This window comes from Heterodontus francisci, chromosome 8 (genome assembly GCF_036365525.1).
Source record: "Heterodontus francisci isolate sHetFra1 chromosome 8, sHetFra1.hap1, whole genome shotgun sequence".
Classification (NCBI taxonomy): domain Eukaryota; kingdom Metazoa; phylum Chordata; class Chondrichthyes; order Heterodontiformes; family Heterodontidae; genus Heterodontus; species Heterodontus francisci.
In genome coordinates, this window is record NC_090378.1 from 72,117,171 (window position 1) to 72,139,068 (window position 21,898).

Sequence of the window (21,898 nt, forward strand, 5' to 3'; positions counted from 1 at the left end):
CGCCATTTTTAAAGCGTGCCTTTTAGCCCACGCTCTTCACAATGTGCTGAAAGCAGAACTTATTGCACAATCTTCTACTCTAACATACTCTCTTATAAGGGCTTCAGAATAGTAGATCTCCATCGCCCTCAGTCTTCCTTCCTCCTACAATCTACAAGCTGTTAAATTGCAAACCTGGTGTAATCTAATCACTGCTTCTGACTGACTTGCTTCCGTCTTGTTCTTTAAACTTTGTTGGTATTTTGCATTGTATACTTGCCTTGCCATTTATGGTCCTCATTAAAAAAAGTACTGTGGACTCAGTGAGTCTATTCAGTGAGTAGCTGAGACAGAAAATGTCCTACATTTGATTCCCAGTTAGCTGAACCCAGCCCACATAATAGTAGGAGCATGACAATTGGTTTCAGTATCCTTGAATTAGTCACGTGGGAAAAAGGAGAAATTAGCCAGGGTTCCCACCTCCCAGAGGATACCCAAAAAGGTGTCAATGCCCTCAGGAAAGGTGTGAGGAAAATTATCTGCAAAAGAGAAACTTAATCTTGGATTCCCAGGGCACCACAGTGCAGTAGTGCAACATGAAACACCAATGCTCAGCACCTATAGAGTGATGAATGCAGATTTGATCCCCAACTCCACTGAGTTCCCAATCCTGCCTGCCTTATTGTGGAGATGTGATAAGTGGAGACCACTTCCCATCCATAAGGAGTGAGGAGGAAAAAAAATCAAGAGAGTTTCAAAACCTACTCCGCCCACTCCCATTTTGGTCTTACACTTCCTTGTGGCTGGTTGCAAATGGCATTGGCATAGACCTGAAAAGAAATCCTCTGCCTTCCCTCTCAAGTGCAGATTGTGCATTTCCCTGAGAAAATGAGGGATCAAAAAAAGTTGAAGCACCATTACTAATTTTAAAAAATACTTTCTTTAACAATCATACCTGGATTTGTTTCCAGCAGTATTCATATCTGTAAGCATTGTCTTGGTTTTCAAGATTAGGAAAACAAGGACAAAGCTGATTGTTCATATAAATTGTTCGCTGCAGCACAGACCTCAAATACAAGATAAAAGTTAGGAATTAAGAGTAATAAAGGACATTGGATAGAACTACTTGGGAAGGTCATTGAAGTGAAAGCTATAAACAGGTGAAAGAGACAATTAAATGAGTTTTCAGAGAGAATAGGGAGTGAGGAACATGGTTAGAAGGTAGATAGGTGGGCTAATTTGTCAGAAAAGGTCAGGTTTATTACAACTTCTGCACTTACTCCAGGGTCAAAAAATAGATCATGAATAGTACATATTGAGGCAATATTAAATCCTAACATACGAATTAGGAGCAGGAGTAGGCCACTCGGCCCCTCGAGCCAGCTTCGCCATTCAATAAGTTCATGGCTGAACTGATTACTCCACATTTCCACCTACCCCCGATAACCTTGCACCCTCTTGCTGATCAAGAACCTATCTGCCTCTGCCTTAAAAATATTCAAAGACTCTGCTTCCACCACCCACTGAGGAAGAGAATTCCAAAGTCTCACGACCCTCTGAGAGAAAACATTTCTCCTCATCTCTGTCTCAAATGGGCAACCCCTTATTTTTAAACAGTGACCCCTAGTTCTAGATTCTCCCACAAAGGGAAACATCCTTTCTACATCTACCCTGTCAAGACCCCTCAGGATCTTATATGCTTCAATCAAGTCGCCTCTGACTCTTCTAAATTCCAATGTATACAAGCCTAGTCTGTCCAATCTTTCCTCGAAAGACAGCCCACCCATTCCAGGTATTAGTCTAGCAAACCTTCTCTGTACTGCCTCCAAAGAATTTAAATCCTTCCTTAAATAAGGAGACCGGTACTGTCTTTCTTTCTACATTGCAACAGTGACTCTATTAAAAGTACTTCATTGGCTGTAAAGCGCTTTGGAATGTCGTAAGATTGTGAAAGGTTCTATACTAAAACAAGTCCTTCTTCTGATAGAAACAAGTTTGAAAATATAATTAAGGATCCATGCACCATTAAATCATAGGAAAATAGAAACAGGTGTCGGCCTCAGATTTTAAATTAACAATTGATCTGGCATCATTCGCTGTTTGCAGAAGAGAGTTCCAAAGATCTACCACCCTTTGCGTGTAAGAAGTGTTTCCTAATTTCACTCTTGAAAGTTCAGGCTCTAATTTTTAGACAATGCCCCCGAGGTCCTAGACTCCCCAACCAGGAGATGTGGGACTCACAATCCTGCTTATAAAGGATGCTATCTATCCCCCTAATTATTGAACCCCTACAACTACTATATTACACTTCCTCCTTCCTACTCCTCCTGCCTTTGGATAGCCTCCTGCTTCAAGGTGTCATGATCCACATTCTGGCTGTCCTTCAACAATCCTTATCCTCACAGGTTGTACCTATTGAAGACGATCTGCAGATCCTTGTTCTCTATCTCACCCGGGTTTCCCTTGCATTGCACACTACTGGTCACACCAACGCCATTCTGAATCTGCACACCTCCACGACAGGTGACCGAAGTCGAGAGCAAACTGTCCACATACATCTCCCCTCCCTTATGTATCGGACTGTCTCCAACTCGCACTCCGCTCAATGACTCTGAACCGGATGTATTCTAGACAGAGAAGTGGAGACATCAAATGCAGATGTGTTTGCTCAGGACAGTCTCGCTGTCCACAAGCTCCCACATACTGCAGTCCAGACACACAACCTGTTCGTAGTATATATTATCTATTTCTAATTTTTAGTTTGGTATAAGTTATTATTTCTTTTTCTACCACACTAACTTGCAGTAAGCACTAAAACACTGGACTAAAATTTTAAATACTGCCTCAAGCTTACACGACCCACAAGTATTGGAGGCTGAAAGCAGCACTTCCTTTCCCCTCTGCACCGAATTTCAACTAGCACCAAATTCACTACTTTTGTCCTCTATTTACGAAGCCTTCCTTTTGCAACCATTCTGTGCATCAGCAGATACTGTTTACTTTATACACATTTTTGAGACACCAAGTTACAAGTGCTGACTCAGATTCCTGCACACAGTAATTAGCATTTATTCAGGCAATTACTTACGACTGATTGACAGTAAACTGCCACTGAATTTTACTGGCCTTGGGTGGTGGGAACAGAGGCGGGAGGGGCCGCTAAGATAGCTGGGAGCCGCATCGGGACAGCTCTCCGACGCAATTCTGCCGCTGGGGAAGTCTGCCAGCAGCAGGCAGGAGGCAGGCAGCTAACAGGCATAATTAAGGCACCTATCCCTCAGCAGGGGCCCTAACAACCCCACTGCCTTGTGGGCGTCTCGGGAGAGACCAAGGCTAAGGGAGTAAGCCCTAACAGAAAATCCGGAGCGGAACCCTGAAGGTGGTCATGTGTCACCATTGCATGTTTCCGGCAGTTCCTGCGGCCATACCGGTGCCAAAGTTCATGCTCTGCACTCCTTTGGACCCCACCAGGAAGGCAGAGAGGGGGGTTTTGACGCTTGGGCAACTCACAACCTCCATACATCCGCCCAGGCATGTGCCATGGAGAGGTCACTCCATAGTCGCCTCATAGTGACCACAACAACACGGAAGACAGCATTACGGGTTATAAGTCCAGCTCAATTGGCGTAGAGATTGGGTGCCACGGTTTGCCTTTGTCGGTGGGAGAGATCATCGCATCTCACTGGACAGCTACCGCCCGCCTCAAACCGGGCAGCCCCCGGTCAGTAAGGTTCTGTCCCGCCACAGTCCACCTGCTTCAATGGGTGCTTGGAGCTCAGAGTCATTGCCCGAAAAACACCGCACCAAACAGCACGCCAAAAAAAAGGAAAGAAGGTACCAGTCCTTCGCTTTGCAAGCTGGAACGTCAGAACTATGTGTGCTGGCCTGTCGGAAGACCTTACACAAATCAACGATTCTCGGAAGACCGCCATCATTAACAACGAGCTCAGTAGACTCAATGTGGACATTGCAGCACTTCAGGAGACACACCTCCCTGCAAGCGAATCTCTAAGAGATCAAGCCTACACCTTTTTATGGCAGGGTAGGGATCCTGAAGAATCAAGACGGCATGGAGTGGGCTTCGCCATCAGAAATTCTTTGCTCAGCATGATAGAGCCACCTTCAAATGGCTCGGAACGCATACTGTCCATCCGACTGCTCACTGCCTCTGGTCCAGCACACCTACTCAGCATCTATGCTCCAACACTCTGCTCCCCACCTGAAGCTAAAGACCAGTTCTACGAGGAATTCCATAATATCATTAGTAGCATCCCCAATACCAAACATCTGTTCCTGCTGGGGGACTTTAATGCCAGGGTTGGGGCCGACCATGACTCATGGCCCTCCTGCCTTGGGCGCTATGGCATTGGAAGGATGAATGAGAATGGACAGAGACTGCTTGAGTTGTGTACCTCTCATAACCTCTGCATCACCAACTCGTTCTTTCATACTAAACCCTGTCACCAGGTTTCTTGGAGGCACCCAAGATCACGTCTTTGGCACCAGCTGGACCTCATTGTCACAAGGCGAGCCTCTTTAAACAGCGTTCAAATCACACGCAGCTTCCACAGTGCGGACTGCGACACCGACCACTCCCTGGTGTGCAGCAAGGTTAGGCTCAAACCAAAGAAGCTGCATCACTCCAAGCAGAAGGGCCGCCCGCGCATCAACACTAGCAGAATTTCTTATCCACAGCTGTTACGTAAGTTTATAAATTCACTTAACAAAGCCCTTTAAAACACTCCTCCAGGGGATGCAGAGACCAAGTGGGCCCACATCAGAGACGCCATCTATGACTCAGCAATGACCACCTATGGCAGACGTATGAAGCAGAATGCAGACTGGTTTCAATCTCACTTTGAAGAGCTGGAACCTGTCATAGCCGCGAAGCGCATTGCACTGTTGAACTACAAGAAAGCCCCCAGCAAGTTAACATCCGTAGCACTTAAAGCAGCCAGAAGCGCTGCACAAAGACCAGCCAGACACTGTACAAATGACTACTGGCAACACCTATGCAGTCATATTCAGCTGGCCTCCGACACCGAAAATGACAGAGGAATGTATGATGGCATTAAGAGAGCTTTTGGGCCAACCATCAAAAAGATCACCCCCCTCAAAGCTAAATCAGGGGACACAATCACTGACCAACGCAAGCAAATGGACCGCTGGGTGAAACACTACCTAGAACTGTACTCCAAGGAAAATGTTGTCACTGAGACCGCCATCAATGCAGCCCAGTCTCTGCCAGTCATGGATGAGCTGGACGTACAGCCAACAAAATCGGAACTCAGTGATGCCACTGATTCTCTAGCCAGCGGAAAAGCCCCTGGGAAGGACGGCATTACCCCTGAAATAATCAAGAGTACCAAGCCTGCTATACTTTCAGCACTCTACAAACTGCTTTGCCTGTGCTGGGACGAGGGAGCAGTACCACAGGACGTGCGCGATGCCAATATCATCACCCTCTATAAGAACAAGGGTGACCGCGGTGACCGCAACAACTACCGTGGAATCTCCCTGCTCAACACAGTGGGGAAAGTCTTCACTCGAGTTGCTTTAAACAGGCTCCAGAAGCTGCCTGCGCATGTCTACCCTGAGGCACGGTGTGGCTTTCGAGCAGAGAGATCCACCATTGACATGCTGTTCTCCCTTCGCCAGCTACAGGAGAAATGCCGCGAACAACAGATGCCCCTCTACGTTGCTTTCATAGATCTCACCAAAGCCTTTGTCCTCGTCAGCAGGCGTGGTCTCTTCAGGCTACTAGAAAAGATCGGATGTCCGCTATTAAGTATCATCACCTCATTCCATGACAATATGAAAGTCACAATTCAGCATAGCGGCGCCTCATCAGACCCCTTTCCTATCCTGAGTGGCGTGAAACAGGGCTGTGTTCTCGCACCTACACTGTTTGGGATCTTCTTCTCCCTGCTGCTTTCACATGCGTTCAAGTCTTCAGAAGAAGGAATTTGCCTCCACACAAGATCAGGTGGCAGGTTGTTCAACCTTGCCCGTAGTAGAGCGAAGACCAAAGTATGGAAAGTCCTCATCAGGGAACTCCTCTTTGCTGACGATGCTGCATTAACATCCCACACTGAAGAGTGTCTGCAGAGACTCATCGACAGGATTGCAGCTGCCTGCAACAAATTTGGCCTAACCATCAGCTTCAAGAAAACGAACATCATGGCACAGGACATCAGAAATGCTCCATCCATCAATATCGGCCACCATGCTCTGGAAGTGGTTCAAGAGTTCACCTACCTAGGCTCAACTATCACCAGTAACCTGTCTCTCGATGCAGAAATCAACAAACGCATGGGAAAGGTTTCGACTGCTATGTCCAGACTGGCCAAGAGAATGTGGGAAAATGGCGCATTGACACGGAACACAAATGTCCGAGTGTATCAGGCCTGTGTCCTCAGTACCTTGCTCAACGGCAGCAAGGCCTGGACAACGTATGTCAGCCAAGAGCGACGTCTCAATTTATTCCATCTTCGCTGCCTCCGGAGAATCCTTGGCATCAGGTGGAAGGACCGTTCTCCAACACAGAAGTCCTCGAGGCGGCCAACATCCCCAGCATATACACCCTACTGAGCCAGCGGCGCTTGAGATGGCTTGGCCATGTGAGCCGCATGGAAGATGGCAGGATCCGAAGGACACATTGTAAAGCGAGCTCGTCACTGGTATCAGACCCACCGGCCGTCCATGTCTCCGCTTTAAAGACGTCTGCAAACACGACATGAAGTCTTGTGACACTGATCACAAGTCGTGGGAGTCAGTTACCAGTGATCGCTAGAGCTGGCGGGCAGCCATAAAGGCGGGGCTAAGGTGTGGCGACTCGAGGAGACTTAGCGGTTGGCAGGAAAAATGACAGAAGCGCAAGGGGAGAGCCAACTGTGTAACAGGCTGACAACCAATTTTATCTGCAGCACCTGTGGAAGAGCCTGTCACTCTTGAATTGGCCTTTATAGCCACTCCAGCCTCTGCTTCACAAACCACTGACCACCTCCAGGCGCTTACCCATTGTCTCTCGAGACAAGGAGGCCAAAGATCAAGAGAACAAGAACATTAGCGGCCATTAACTGGGTCCACTGGAATTTTGCCAGTTACAGGGTAGCCCCTGCCGTGTGGGGAGGCCGCCAGCTTCATGGAGGCAGCCTTCCTACGGTAGCCCTGGGACCATCGTAGCCAGAGGCTCCATGGCCCAAAGAGGTTCCTGCAGGCAGGAAATGCAGCCCCCGCTGCCCCAACAATCCCCCCAAAGCGGCCAATTAGGAGGCCACCTCCAGTAAAACAGCCACGCTGGTCCCGGTGCCAGCAAATGTGGGCTCAGGACCCCCTTTTGGTCCTGACGTCGGGGTTCCAAAGCAAACTTCAGCCCACAGTTTCTGTTAGCAAGCTTGCAGTTTCTTTTACAATTTTTAAAGTTCTAATATAATTTTAAACGTTAAACTAAATGTCAGTTTGAGATGTACTCATCAATTCCCACTCTCAGCAAATTCCCAACTTCTGCACTCTATTTACAATGCACTCCTTTTATGAACACTTTGACCAATTTGATCAGATCAAACCTGCGTGTATTATTGTTTTTTAGTGTTACCCTGAGTACAATATCACACTACAAAGATAGCAAACAATATAAGCACATTTGATCTTACAAAATTGATTCTGTTCATAAAAAGAATTGAATAAACTGACAAAGAAAGAACTGAGATTTCTAAATCGCCTTTTCACATCCTCATCTCCAGTGAATATCTGTCAAAGTGCAATCACGGTCGAAACATAGACAACATGTCAACAATTTTCACACAAATGGCAAATGAAATGAATGACCTGTTTATCTATGTTTGATGATGTTTGTTGTGGGAGGAATGCTTGTCAGGAGATACAGAATAAAGCATAGGCAGGACTGTGTTACAGGCAGCAGTAGATTACAAAGCAAATAACAGAAGTTGAGATGATGTCAAACTGCATGGTCAAAGCTTAAACAGTTTGTCAATATCAGTACAATCACAAGATGTGCCACCTCCTTGACATGTAACCCTGTATTATTCCACATGAAATTTATAGGTGGGGTTTGCACATATTTGTGTAGTGGGAAGGGCAAGTTACTCAGTTTGCTGAAGTTTACTTAATTGCTGGTGCTAGATGTCATGACAAACAGCAACAGCAGTTTAATGTCATGTTATGTTACACAGGAGTTTCAGACCCTGTGGTATACAATGTTATCACTAATGGGATGTGGGCATTGCTGGTAAAGCCAGCATTTATTGTCCAACCTAATTGCCCTTGTGAAGGTGGTGGCGAGCCACCTTCTTGAATACAACTGAATGGCTTGCTAGGCCATTTGAGAGAGCAGTTAAGAGTCAACCACATTGCTGTGGGTCTGGCATCACATATAGGCCAGACTGCGTTAGAATAGCAGATTTCCTTCCCTAAAGGACATCAGTGAACCAGTTGGGTTTTTACGACAATCTGGTACTTTCATGGTCACCATTACTGATGCTACCTTTTTTTCCAGATATATCTAATTAATTGAACTAACTTCCCTAGCTGCCGTGGTGGGATTTGAACTTATGTCTCCGGATAAGTAGTCAAGGCCTCTAGATTACTACTCTAGTAACATAACCACTACGCTACCATACCCCCATAAATGCACAATTCTACTTACTGTGGTTGTCCTCGGTGCTACTTCCATTGCAAAAATACTAAGCCCCCGACTGCTGACACAGTTTTTACTCTGTTCATTGTTGACATGAATGATCACTCTCGTTTCAGACTGTAGAAAAGTACAGAAAGCAAAACATAAGGTTACCAAATGTGAACAAAAATGCACAGTAATAACACTACAGCCAGGATGTTGTCAGGGTTGTAGCATTCACTCTGTCCAGTGCATTCAGCTGTTTCTTCCTAGTATGTGGAGTGACTAGCAGAATTGGCAGAAAACTGGCCTCTGTAATGATCTCGTTAAAACCTTGGTCCAAACATGATGCAAGAGCAGAATTCCAGAGGTGGAGTGCGAGTGGTTGCCCTAGACATCAAGGCAGTATTCCACTGTGTTTGGCACAAGGAGCCCAAGTAAATGGGGATCAAGGGGTAAACTCTCCAGTGGTTGGAGTTTTACTTGGCACCAACCAATATAGTCATTGAAGGCCAATCATTTCAGCCCCAGGACATCGCTTAGTTCCTCAGGGCGGCGTCCTAGACCCAACTATCGTTTCATCAATGGCCTTCCTTCCATCATAAGGTCAGTAATGATGTTGCCTGCTGATGATTGCACATTGTTCAGCTACATTTCCAATGTTTCAGATAATGAAGCAGTCCATGCTAGCATGTAGTAAGACTTGAACATGCAGGCCTGGGCTGATAAGTGGTAAGCAACATTCACACCACACATGTGCAGGCAATGACCATCTCCAACAAGAGAGGACATAACCACCTACCCTTGCTGTTCAATGACACTACCATCATTGAAATGCCCAACATCAACATCCTGAGGCTCTCTATGGACCAGCCACATTAATGCTGTGGCCACTAGAGCAGATCAGAGGCTATGTATCCTGAGGCATACAGCTCACCTCCTGACTTCCCAAAACCTCATCACCAGCTACAAGCTACAAGTCAGGAGTATGATGGAATGTCCTTCATTTGCCTGGATGGATGCAGCTGCAACAGCTATCAAGAAGCTGGGCACAATCCAGGATAAAGCAGTCTGCTTCATCTGCATGCCATCCACCAGCTTAAATATTCACTCCCCTCCACCACCAGCACACCATGCCTGCAATGTGTACTATGTACAGGATGCACTGCAGCAAGTGAAGGCTTCTTTGGCAGCACCTCCTAAACCCATAACTCCACCACCTAGAAAGGCAAGGACAGCAGGTGCATGAGAACACCATCACTTCAAAGTCGCACACCATCCTGAATTGGACATACATTGCTCCTCCTTCATTGTTGCTGGTTAAAATCCTGAAAGTACCTCCCTAACAGCATTGTGGGAATACCTTCATCAGACGGACTGCAGTGGTTCAAGAACCCAACCTCCATCTTCTTGAGGGTCACAAGGGTTGGCCTTGCCTGCGACAAGCATATATCAAGAATGAAAAGAAATGATGCACCCAATAGTGCGGCAATCCTTCAATATTGCAGTGGAATAACGCATTAAGTATGCATGCAAATCTTGATGCAAGGATTGAATCCAAAGCCTACTGCCTCAGAGATGAGAGCACTACCAAATAAGCCAATTCCTAAGGAGATTGTTCTCAAGGTATGCAAAGAACAAGTGAAAGAACCGTTCCACTGTTCGCTACTGACATGCTTAAATCAGGATATCATCATGCCATTTTAGCATGTTAGGACACCATGAGCTGGTTAGCTCAGTTGGCTAGATGGCTAGCCCTGCCCCTGTTGGCGGAATACAGATGTTAGTCTGTGATGCTGACACAACTGAAGCAGAATCTTGGTCTAGACAGGACTTGAAAAAAAGTGAACAACATTGATTTAAGGCTTCTATTATTTCAATCTGTTAAACACTGATGACATATACAGATGCTACAAACTATAACGAAACAAACTACAAATTAATCAAATAAAACAAATGAAAACAATGCATACTTTATTTTCAATGACTGAAGTGATTCGTGTTTCAGTCTTGTAGGTGTGAATCACTAGGTTGCTGTAATCCTTCATGGCTTTTGCTTCTCCTTTACTTATGACAGATTTGCAGATAGCTGAATTGAGAAGGCTTCCACCCATTTCCAAACTGATTGGTGTCAGCTTAAGTTTGCTGTCCTCTGCATAGATATTAACCACAAAAGGGCATGCCTATATACAAAAAAATGCATATTTTAATGAAGAATGAGATTTCTGTACGTCAAAGTCAAGATACAACAATTTACATTTATATAGTGCCTTTAATGCAAGAAAATGTTTCGAAGGCTCTTCAGACAAAAACCAAGACCGAGCTAAAGAACAAGATATTAAGAAGGGTGATTAAAAGCTTGGTCAGAAGTAGGTGTTAAAAAGGGAGAGAGAGGTAGAGAGTTTTAGGAAGGGAAATCCAGAGCTTAGGCTGTAGATGGCTGAAGGCATGGCCACCAAAGGTGGTTGAAGTGAGTAGGGGAAGGAAGAAAGGCTTTGGAGAGGAAAGGGAGGTTGGAAATGAGGTTACAGTCTGCAAGGGCACAGGGATCAATGCTGTCTTTTTGAGGAGGGGATGATGATGCTAGTTGCAAACAGTATGATCACTAGGATTTCAGTAAACATAAAGACTGGTGTGTAAAATGGTCATATCAAATGTACATTTAAACACTGAATAAACAATCAGCAATAGAATTATACACTTTTCATTCCAGTTATAGTTTATGTCAAGAAAGAGAACTGGGAGCTAAGAGTGGATTGTAGGTCCGCCACCACTAGTGGCAGTAAATTGTTGAATTAAGAATAAAATGCAAGCACATCATAATCCTAAATACAGTATAAGCATAATTTTTCCTGTTGTACATTGATACAATGTGTTAAATAAACCCAGTGACAATAGTGAATTACAATCACATTTAAAAGAGCAGTTTACACCTGAACTTTATAGAGCAAAATATAAAACGTCTGCACATAGAAGCATATGGATCTTGAAATCTTGCACACTTCTTTTCCAATCAGTGATTAATGGGTTACTGATATCAATCAAAATGAACATAAAAACAAAAATAAAATACCTCATGCATTTCTAGTGCTTTGCTGTAACCCATTGATTCAAGTGTTATCCAAAGGTCTCTTGGATCACCTTCCCGATCATTGGCTTCCATCAGATTCAAGTCCATGAAGCCCTGACGGGTCAGCTCGTTTTTCTTTGTGTCAAAATTTTCTATGTAGAATGTGGAAACATGAAGGTATATTTAATGATGCTCTATAAGGATTTGAAAAGCATAGCCTTCCCCACACAGCTGTAGTACACCTCAAATTGGTCAGCTCAAAGCAGCATTGGCAAAGGTGTTGCAAGCAGGTGAGCTGCCCAAACTATTGACCACAGCCAATGTACAACCCAGGGTCATGCGTATGGTTTGAAGAGAGGTAGCAGTAATGAGAGAAGAATTCATATTCATTCACAATCTTAAAATCTCTATTAAATATCCTCATAGTTTTCTCTGATCACATGGAAATAGTTCTAATGGCCAGAATTTTACGCCCCCCAAGCCAGCGGGCTGGTGGCGGGGGGGGGGGGGTGTAAAATTGAGTGAGAGGTGGGAGGGTGGGGGCCGTTCCCGACCCACCTCCCACCCCCGTTGCCAATTTATGCGGCAGCGATGGGAAATAGCCCGCCTGCCTCAGACCAATCACGGCCCTTAAATGGCCAATTAATTGGTATTTTACCTTTGGCTGGTGGGCGGTTGAGGCCAGCTGATGAAAATAGGCGCCCTTCTTGCAGGCTGGGGGGGGGGGGGGGGGGGGGGGGAGAGGCCTCCTGATCGGGCACCTTGTGCCCCATGGAGGGCTGCCCCCAAAGCCCCAACCGCCCCCAAAACACATTACGCCCCCGCCCCCCACTAAATGACGCCCTTTGCCTCGCTGGGGCCCGATCAATTGTCCCCGACGAGGCCCTTGAAACCTAGCTTTTTTCTGGGGCTGTCCTTCATCTTCTTCTGATGCCTGGGTGCAATCCCAGAAGTGCCATTGCTCCTAATGGCGCTGCTGGGACTAAAGAGCTGCCAGCCCACTGATTGGCTGGAAACTCCATTTGGCGGGACTTCCTGCCTCAAGGAGGTGGAAGTCCTGCCCAAGACCAATTAAGGGCCAGGGAGCATAAAATCCGGTCTGGCTCCCCAGGCACAGCAGAGGCGAGCTTGACACTGACTTTTCGGCCGCTGCACGGGGCCCCTCCGCCCAACGAGAAATTCCTCCCATTATTTCAATTCCTCCTCATAATTAGTTTCCTGGTTTTTCGGCTTTAATGGCCTTACTATAATGGGACTCCTAAAACTGCACAAAGTACTCTGGCTATGGCCTAACCAATGCTTTGTACAAATTTCCCATTATTTTTATACTCTTGTATTGTAGTCAGCTTAGCAAGGGTGGTAGGAAAACTAATGGAACCCCTCCCAAAGGAGAGAATAGAAGAACTTTCAGAAAGCAGAAATAATAACAAATATTCAGCATTAATTCAAAAAGGGAAAGTCTTGCTTGCAGAACTTCGTTGAATGTTTTGGAGAATAGACACATTTGATGCAGTAGATGTAATTTATCTAGATTTTCAAAAGATCTTTGATAAGGTCATAGAGTCACAGAGTTATACAGCACAGAAACAGTCCCTTCGGCCCATCGTGTCTGTCCTGGCCATCAAGCATCTATCTATTCTAATCCCATTTTGTAGCACTTGGCCCATAGCCTTGTATGTTATGATGTTTCAAGTGCTCATCTAAATACTTCTTAAATGTTGTGAGGGTTCCTGCCTCTACCACCCCTTCAGGCAGTGTGTTCCAGATTCCAACCACCCTATGGGTGAAAAACATTTTCCTGAAATCCCCTCTAAACCTTCTGCCCCTTACCTTAAATCTATGCCCCCTGGTTATTGGCCCCTCCACTAAGGAAAAAAGTTTCTTCCTATCTATCCAGCAATGCACCTCATAATTTTGTATACCTCAATCAGGTCCCCCCTCAGCCTTCTCTGCTCTAAGGAAACAACCCTATCCAGTCTCTCTTCATAGCTGAAATGCTCCAGCCCAGGCAACATCCTGGTGAATCTCATCTGCACCCTCTCCAGTGCAATCACATCCTTCCTATAGTGTGGTGACCAGAACTGCATATAGTAATCCAGCTGTGGCCTAACTCGCGTTTTATACAGTTCCATCATAACCTCCCTGCTCTTATATTCTATGCCTCGACAAATAAAGGAAAGTATCCTAAAAGCCTTCCTAATTACCTTATCTATCTGTGCTGCTGCCTTCAGTGATCTATGGACAAGTACACCAAAGTCCCTCTGTACCTCCTGGGGTCCTACCATCTATTGTATATTTCCTTGCCTTGTTAGTCCTCCCAAAATGCATCACCTCACACTTCTCAGAATTAAATTCCATTTGCCACTGCTCTGCCCATCTTACCAGGCCATCTATATCGTCCTGTAATCTAAGGCTTTCCTCCTCACTATTTAGGACACAACCAATTTTTATGTCATCTGCGAACTTACTGATCATACCTCCTATATTCACGTCTAAATCATTAATGTACACTACAAACAGCAAGGGTCCCAGCACCAAGCCCTGCAGTACGCCACTGGTCACAGGCTTCCACTCGCAAAAACAACCCTTGACCAACACCCTCTGCCTCCTGTCACTAAGCCAATTTTGGATCCAATTTGTCAAATTGCCCTGGATTCCATGGGCTCTCACCTTCTTAACCAATCTCCCATGTGGGACCTTATCAAAAGCCTTACTGAAGTCCACGTAGACTACATCAACTACTTTACCCTCATCTACACATCTAGTCACCTCCTCGAAAAATTCCATCAAATTTGTTAGACATGATCTCCCCTGACAAAGCCATGCTGACTATCCTTGATTAATCCCTGCCTCTCCAAGCGGAGATTAATCCTGTCCCTCAGAATTTTTTCTAATAGTTTCCCCATCACTGATGTTAGACTCACTAGCCTGTAATTATCTGGTTTATCCCTGCTACCCTTCTTGAATAATGGTACCACATTCGCTGTCCTCCAATCCTCTGGTACCTCTCGTGTGGCCAGGGAGGATTTGAAAATTTGTGTCAGAGCCCCTGCTATCTCCTCCCTTGCCTCACATAACAGCCTGGGATATATCTCATCTGGGCCTGTGGATTTATCCACTTTTAAGCTCACTAAAACAGCTAATACTTCCTCCCTTTAAATGCTAATTTGTTCAAGTATATCACAATCCCCCTCCCTGATCTCTACACCTACATCGTCCTTCTCCATAGTGAACACAGATGAAAAGAAATCATTTAAAACCTCACCTATGTCCTCCGGCTCCACACACACATTGCCACTTTGCTCCCTAATGGGCCCTACTCTTTCCCTGGTTATTCTCTTGCCCTTAATATACTTATAAAACACTTTGTGATTTTCCTTTATCTTGCCTGCCAGTGCTTTTTTCATGTCCCCTCTTTGCTCTCCTAATTACTTTTTTAAGTACCCCCCTACACTTTCTATACTCCTCTAGGGCCTCTGCTGTTTTCAGCGCTCTGAATCTGCAATAGGCCTCGTTTTGTTTCCTTATCCAATCCTCTATATCCCTTGACATCCAGGGTTCCCTGGACGTGTTGATCCTATCCTTCACCTTTACGCGAACATGTTGGTTCTGAACTCTCACTATTTCCTTTTTGAATGACTCCCACTGGTTTGATGTAGACTTTCCTACAAGCAGCCACTCACAGTCCATGTTGGCCAGATCCTGTTTTATCATATTGAAATAGGCCTTCCCCCAATTCAGTAGTGTTATTTCCGGTCCCTCTTTGTCTTTTTCCAGAACTACCTTAAATCTTACAGAGTTATGGCCACCATCCCCAAAATGCTCCCCCACTGACACTTCTACCATTTGCTCAGCTTCATTCCCGAGGATTAGTTCCAGTACTGCCCCTTCTCTTGTAGGACTTTCTACGTGCTGGCTCAACAAACTCTCCTGTATGCACTTTAAGAATTCCGCCCCCTTTAGGCCTTTTGCACTAAGATTATCCCAGTTAATATTGGGGAAGTTGAAATCCCCTATTATTACCCTATTATTCTAACACCTCTCTGAGATGTGCCTACATATCTGCTCCTCTATCTCTCCCTTACTGTTTGGAGGCCTGTAGTACACTCCCAGCCAAGTGATATTATACTCGCCAAGGTACATTATAATGGACGAATAAATAGGTCAGAGAATGCAGAGTCAGGGGATACATAACAGAACAGATAGCTAGCTGCCTTCAAGACAGAAAACAGAGAGTAGGGATAAAGGGTAGCTATTCAGAGTGGCAGAAGGTGGGAAGTGGTGTTCCACAAAGGTCAGTGCTGGTACCACGGTTGTTCACAATTTATATTAACGGTTTAGACTTTGGAATCAAAAACATAATTTCTAAATTTGCAGATGACGCCATTTTTCTTTGGTGGTGTGGTGGGGTGGATGGTTGATACTGAGGACTGCAAAAAATCACAAGACGATATTAACTAACATGCAGAATCAGCATATAAATTGGTAAATGAATTTCAACATCAATAAATGTGAGGTATTATGTTCTGGCAAGAAAAATAAATGGGGTGCATATTACTTAGAAAATAAGAATCTAAATGGGGTACAGGAGCAAAAGGATCTGGGAGTGCAAGTACACAAATCACTAAAAGTAGTGACACAGGTTAAAAAAGCAAATCACGCACCAATGTTTATTACTAAAGGGTTGGAGTTGAGAAGTATAGCTATGCTAAACTTGTACCCAATCTGGGTTAGACCACACCTGGAATACTGCATACAATTCTGGTCACCATAAAAAAAAGCTAAAGAGGCACTGGAGATAGTGCAAAAAAGATTTACAAGGATGATACCAGAAATGCAGGGGTATACCTATCAGGAAAGAATGAACAGGCTGGGTCTCTTTTCCCTTGAAAAGAGAAGGCTGAGGGGTGTGCTAACAGAGGTCTTCAAAATTATGAAAGGGTTTGTTAGGGAGAGACAAAGACAGAAGGTTTCCACTTATGGGGAACAGCATAACTAGAGGCCATCAATGTAAGTTAGTCACCAAGAAATCAAATAGGGAATTCAGAAGAAACTTCCTTAGAGTGGTAAGAATGTGAAAACCGCTACCACAGGGAGTGGTTGAAGCGAATAGTATAGATAAGGGAAGGCGCTGTTGGCAATCAGCAGCAGCAGAATTGTATGCAGCCACAATCTGATAGCTCATGACCCAGCATATCCCCCACTCTACCATTACCATCAAGCTGGGGGACCAACCCTGGTTCAATGGAGAGTGCAGGAGGGCATGCCAGGATCAGCAGCAGGCATACCTAAAAATGAGGTGTCAGCCTGGTAAAGCTACAACACAGGACTACTTGCGTGTCAAACAACAGAAGCAGCATGCGACAGTGATCCCACAACCAACAGATCAGATCTAAGCTCGCACCCCTAGCCAAGCTGTTCCAGTACAGCTACAACACTGGCATTTACCCAGCAATGTGGAAAATTGCCCAAGTATGTCCTGTGCACAAAAAACAGAACAAATCCAACCTGGCCAATTATCACCCTATCGGTCTACTCCCAATCATCAGCAAAGTGATGGAAGGGGTTTTCAACAGTGCTATCAAATGGCACTCGCTGACACTCAGTTTGGGTTCTGCCAGGGCCACTCAGCTCCTCACCTCATTACAGCCTTGGTCCAAACATGGACAAAAGAGCTGAACTCCAGAGGTGAAGTGAGAGTGACTGCTTTTGACATCAAGGCAGCATTTGATTGAGTGTGGTATCAAGCAGCCTTAGCAAAACTGGATTAAATGGGAATCGGGGGGAAAACTCTCTGCTGGTTGGAGTCATACCTAGCACAAAGGAAGGTGGTTGTGGTTGTTGGAGGTCAATCATTTCAGTCCCAGGACATCACTGCAGGAGCTCCTCAGGGTCGTGTCCTAGGCCCAACCATCTTCAGTTGCTTCATGAATGACCTTCCCTCCATCATAAGGTCAGGAGTGGGGATGTTCGCTGAAGATTGCACAACGTTCAGCACCATTCGCGACTCATCAGATACTGAAGCAGCCCATGTTCATATGCAGCAAGACCTGGACAACATCCAGGCTTAGGCTGGTAAGTGGCAAGTAACATTCGCGCCACACAAGTGCCAGGCAATGACCATCTCAAACAAGAGAGAATCTAATCATCTCCCCTCGACGTTCAATAACATTACCATCGCTGAATCCCCCACTATCAACATCCTAGGGGTCACCATTGACCAGAAACTGAACTGGACCAGCCACTTGTAGCTGTGGCTACAAGAGCAGGTCAGAGATTGGGAATTCTGCAGCGAGTAACTCACCTCCTGTCTCCTCAATGTGATGGAATACTCTTTATTTGTCTGGATGGGTGCAGCTACAACACTCAAGAAGCTCAACGCCATGCAAGACAAAGCAGCCCGCTTGATTGGTACCCCATCCACCACCTTCAACATTCACTCCCTCCACTACTGGCGCACAGTGACAGCAGTGTGTACCATCGACAAGATGCACTGCAACAACTTACTAAGACTCTTTCGACAGCATCTTCCAAACCCGCGTCCTCTGCCACCTAGAAGGACAAGGGCAGCAGATGCATGCGAACACTACCACCTGCAAGTTCCCCTCCAAGTCACACACCATCCTGACTTGGAACTATATCACCGTTCCTTCACCATCGCCGGGTCAAAATCCTGGAGCTCCCTTTCTAACAGCAATGTTGGTATACCTACACCCCAAGGACTGCAGCAGTTCAACAAGGCAACTCACTACCACCTTCTCAAGGGCAATTAGGGATGGGCAATTAATGCTGGCCTAGCCCGCAATGCCCACATCCCCCGAACGAATAAATAAATAGAAATAAGCATATTAACGAGAAGGGAATAGAGGATTATGCTGATAGTTTGATGAAGAATGAAAAGGGGAGGTTTGAGTGGAGCATAAGTGGCGGCATGGACTGGTTGGGCCAAATGGCCTGCTTCTTTGTTGTATATCCTCTGCTCTATCTATAAAACCCAAAGGTCTGTTGGCTTTTTTTTATGGCTTTATCGACCTGTACTTGCAGTTTTGGAGAATTACATACATGAACCTCTAGGTTTCTCTTTCATTCACACCCTTCAGTGACTTTCCATTGAGTGTATACTCCTAATCATTGCTTTTCCTCTGTAAGTGTACTACCTCAATTATCCACATAAAATTGCATGTCCCACATGTTTTTTTTTCATTCCAATAACCTGCCTATGTCTTCCTGAAGTCTTCTGCAGTCCTTCTTGCTGCTTACCAAACCTCCTTCTTTGTGTCATCAGAAAATGTACAGACTGTTCTCTATACCCAAGCCTGTATACACAGCAAAAAGAAGTTGATCCAGCACTCACATGTCTTTCTCCAGACAGAACAGCACCCATTTACTGTAACTCTTTGTTTTCTGTCCTTTAGCCATTTATTTTTATTAATCTTTCATGGAATGTTGGCATCGCTGGCAAGGTCAGCATTTGTTTCCCCATACCTAATTGCCCTTGACAACTGAGTGGCTTGCTAGGCCATTTCAGAGGGCAGTTAAGAGTTAACCACATTGTTGTGGGTCTGGAGTCACATGTACACCAGGTAAGGATGGCAGATTTCCTTCCCTGAAGGACATTAGTGAACCAGATAGGTTTTTACAAAAACAACAATTTTTTTATTGATTGAATTTAAATTCCACCAGCTGCCATGGTGGAATTTGAACCCATGTCCCCAGGGTTCAGCCTGGGCCTCTGGATTGCTAGCTCAGTGGCATTACCACAACGAAACTGTCTGCCCATATCAGGCACCTGAATTTTTCCAAGACACTTATGTGACACCTTATTGAATGCCTTCTGAAAATTTATATAAACTACATCTCCTACATTACAAAAACAAATTATATTTATCCAATGATCCCTGCTTCAAAAAACTATTCAATTTTTAACAAACATGACTCGTCTTTAATATATCCATGTTGGCTGTCCTTGATTAACCAATATATTTATAAATAGTCAATAATTTTATCTCAAATTATGGATTCTAAGAGTTTGGCCATAACTGCCATTAGATTAACTGGTCACTAGTTACCCAGTATATCTTTCTCTCTCTTCTCGAACAAAGGTGTTGTACTGGTCAGTCCAAGGCACAATTTAGTTATTTAATGGGGATTGAAGAATTGTGTCCAGAGCCTCTATTTTTTCCTCTCATAAGAAGTACACGGAAGCTATCTAAATCTTTGTGTAAAGATGAAGCTTTGTTTCGCTTTTTGGGTTTACTGGTCTTAAGAATAGTTTCCGTCAAGGCTTTAAGCACATTGCTTTTTAGATTCAGTTCGGTCAGATTTACTAACAAAAAAAAAAGCAAAATCTATCAGTTAATACAGCGGCCATATAGATACTTTTCTGATTTAGGTGAATGATGTTATTTATATATAAATATATATATATATAATATATAAATAAAATCATTCACCTAAATCAGAAAAGTTCCAAAATTCTGTTATTGTTCATACTGAATCATTAAACATTAGATTCAAATGTGCAAATATCTGGCACCAAGTTCTTTCTCAGCAATTCTTAATTACACACCAGAAAAGATTCTGCTTATATTTGCAGCACCATCATATCATGAAACCCTAAAATACTTGTGAATCATAGAATCATAGAAAGTTTAAGGCACAGAAACAGACCACTTGGCCAATCGTGTCTGTGCCTGCCGAAAAATAATCCGCCTATTCTAATCCCACCTTCCAGCATTTGGTCCATAGCCCTGCAGATTACGGCACTTGAGGTGCATATCCAGACGCCTTTTGAATGAGTTGAGGGTTTCTGCCTCAGCTACCCTTTCAGGCAGTGAGTTCCCAACCCCCCCCACCCACAGGGTGAATAAGTTTTTCCTCATCTCCCCTCTAATTTTTCTACCAATCACTTTAAATCTATGCCTCCTCATCACTGACCTCTCTGCGAAGGTGAATAGACCCTTCACATCCACTCTATCCAGGCCCCTCAAAATTTTGTACATCTCAATCAGATCTCCCCTCGGCCTTCTCTGTTCCAAGGAGAACAACCCCAGCCTATCCAATCTTTCCTCATAGCTGCATTTTTCCAGTCTTGGCAACATCCTCATAAATCTCCTCTGTACCCTCTCTAGTGCAATTACATCCTTTCTGTAATGAGGTGACCAGAACTGCACACAGTATTCAAGTTGTGGCCTAACCAATGAGTTATACAGTTTTTAGTTTTAGTTTTAGAGATACAGCACTGAAACAGGCCCTTCGGCCCACCGAGTCTGTGCCGACCATCAACCACCCATCTATACTAATTCCACACTAATTCCATATTCCTATCACATATCCCCACCTGTCCCTATATTTCCCTACCACCTACCTATACTAGGGGCAATTGCTAATGGCCAATTTACCTATCAACCTGCAAGTCTTTGGCTTGTGGGAGGAAACCGGAGCACCCGGAGGAAACCCACGCAGACACAGCGAGAACTTGCAAACTCCACACAGGCAGTACCCGGAATTGAACCTGGGTCGCTGGAGCTGTGAGGCTGCGGTGCTAACCACTGCGCCACTGTTCCCCCCATGTCCTGATATTGTTTAATTCATACATGACAAGTGTTGACTTGCGCTAGGTACTGGACGTTGACAACATATACAGAAGTACCCTCAAGAGAGGAGGGGAGAAAACTGAACATAATCTTTTTTAAACAACAAAAGAGAAGTAGCCACAAACAAATCGATACGATAATAAGTGGCACCATAAATGAATTTGAAGGGGTAATTTACAAATAACATTTATCACACCTTACTGCTGACCACAACATATTCTACTTGCAGTAATTGTAATAGGTTTCCAACTGGATCATCAGAAAATATTTGAGCATTTGTGTAAGTTTGTTGCCCAAAGAAAGGAAGAACTTGTGCCAAGACATCATTTTTCCAATATTAATAACAAAAAAGGGAGAAATATGTTTTTTATTTGTGCAAGTGTTATAACTTACAAGAAACAGAAATGGCACTTGGCACAAAGCATTAGGCAGGCATTAATTCTGTGATTCAGAGCAGTAATTTCAGGGGTCTGTGAGTTTGCGTAATTCCACTTGATGAAAAGGTCACGAAACCGCTGTAGGGGTACTATCGCATGTAGACTCGTGGCACTGTTGTTCTGCAAGTACTTTAGGCTTTATTGCTTGTTGAGGGGTGGGGCAGGGGGAACTTGTGAT

At 44.7% G+C, this 21,898-nt stretch overlaps 1 protein-coding gene across 3 annotated transcripts in view; it reads right to left on the bottom strand.

Annotated features, from left to right (window-relative positions):
* efcab7 (EF-hand calcium binding domain 7) overlaps positions 1-21,898 on the bottom strand; it is a 131,614-nt gene that overhangs the window by 24,421 nt on the left and 85,295 nt on the right. For all 3 annotated transcript variants that reach the window (XM_068037323.1, XM_068037324.1, XM_068037322.1), the window contains 3 exons: positions 11,691-11,839; positions 10,591-10,800; positions 8,648-8,755 (listed from right to left, as the gene is read on the bottom strand). In XM_068037323.1, the coding sequence (XP_067893424.1) occupies positions 8,648-8,755; positions 10,591-10,800; positions 11,691-11,839 (467 nt within the window). The remainder of the gene's footprint in view (positions 1-8,647; positions 8,756-10,590; positions 10,801-11,690; positions 11,840-21,898) is intronic.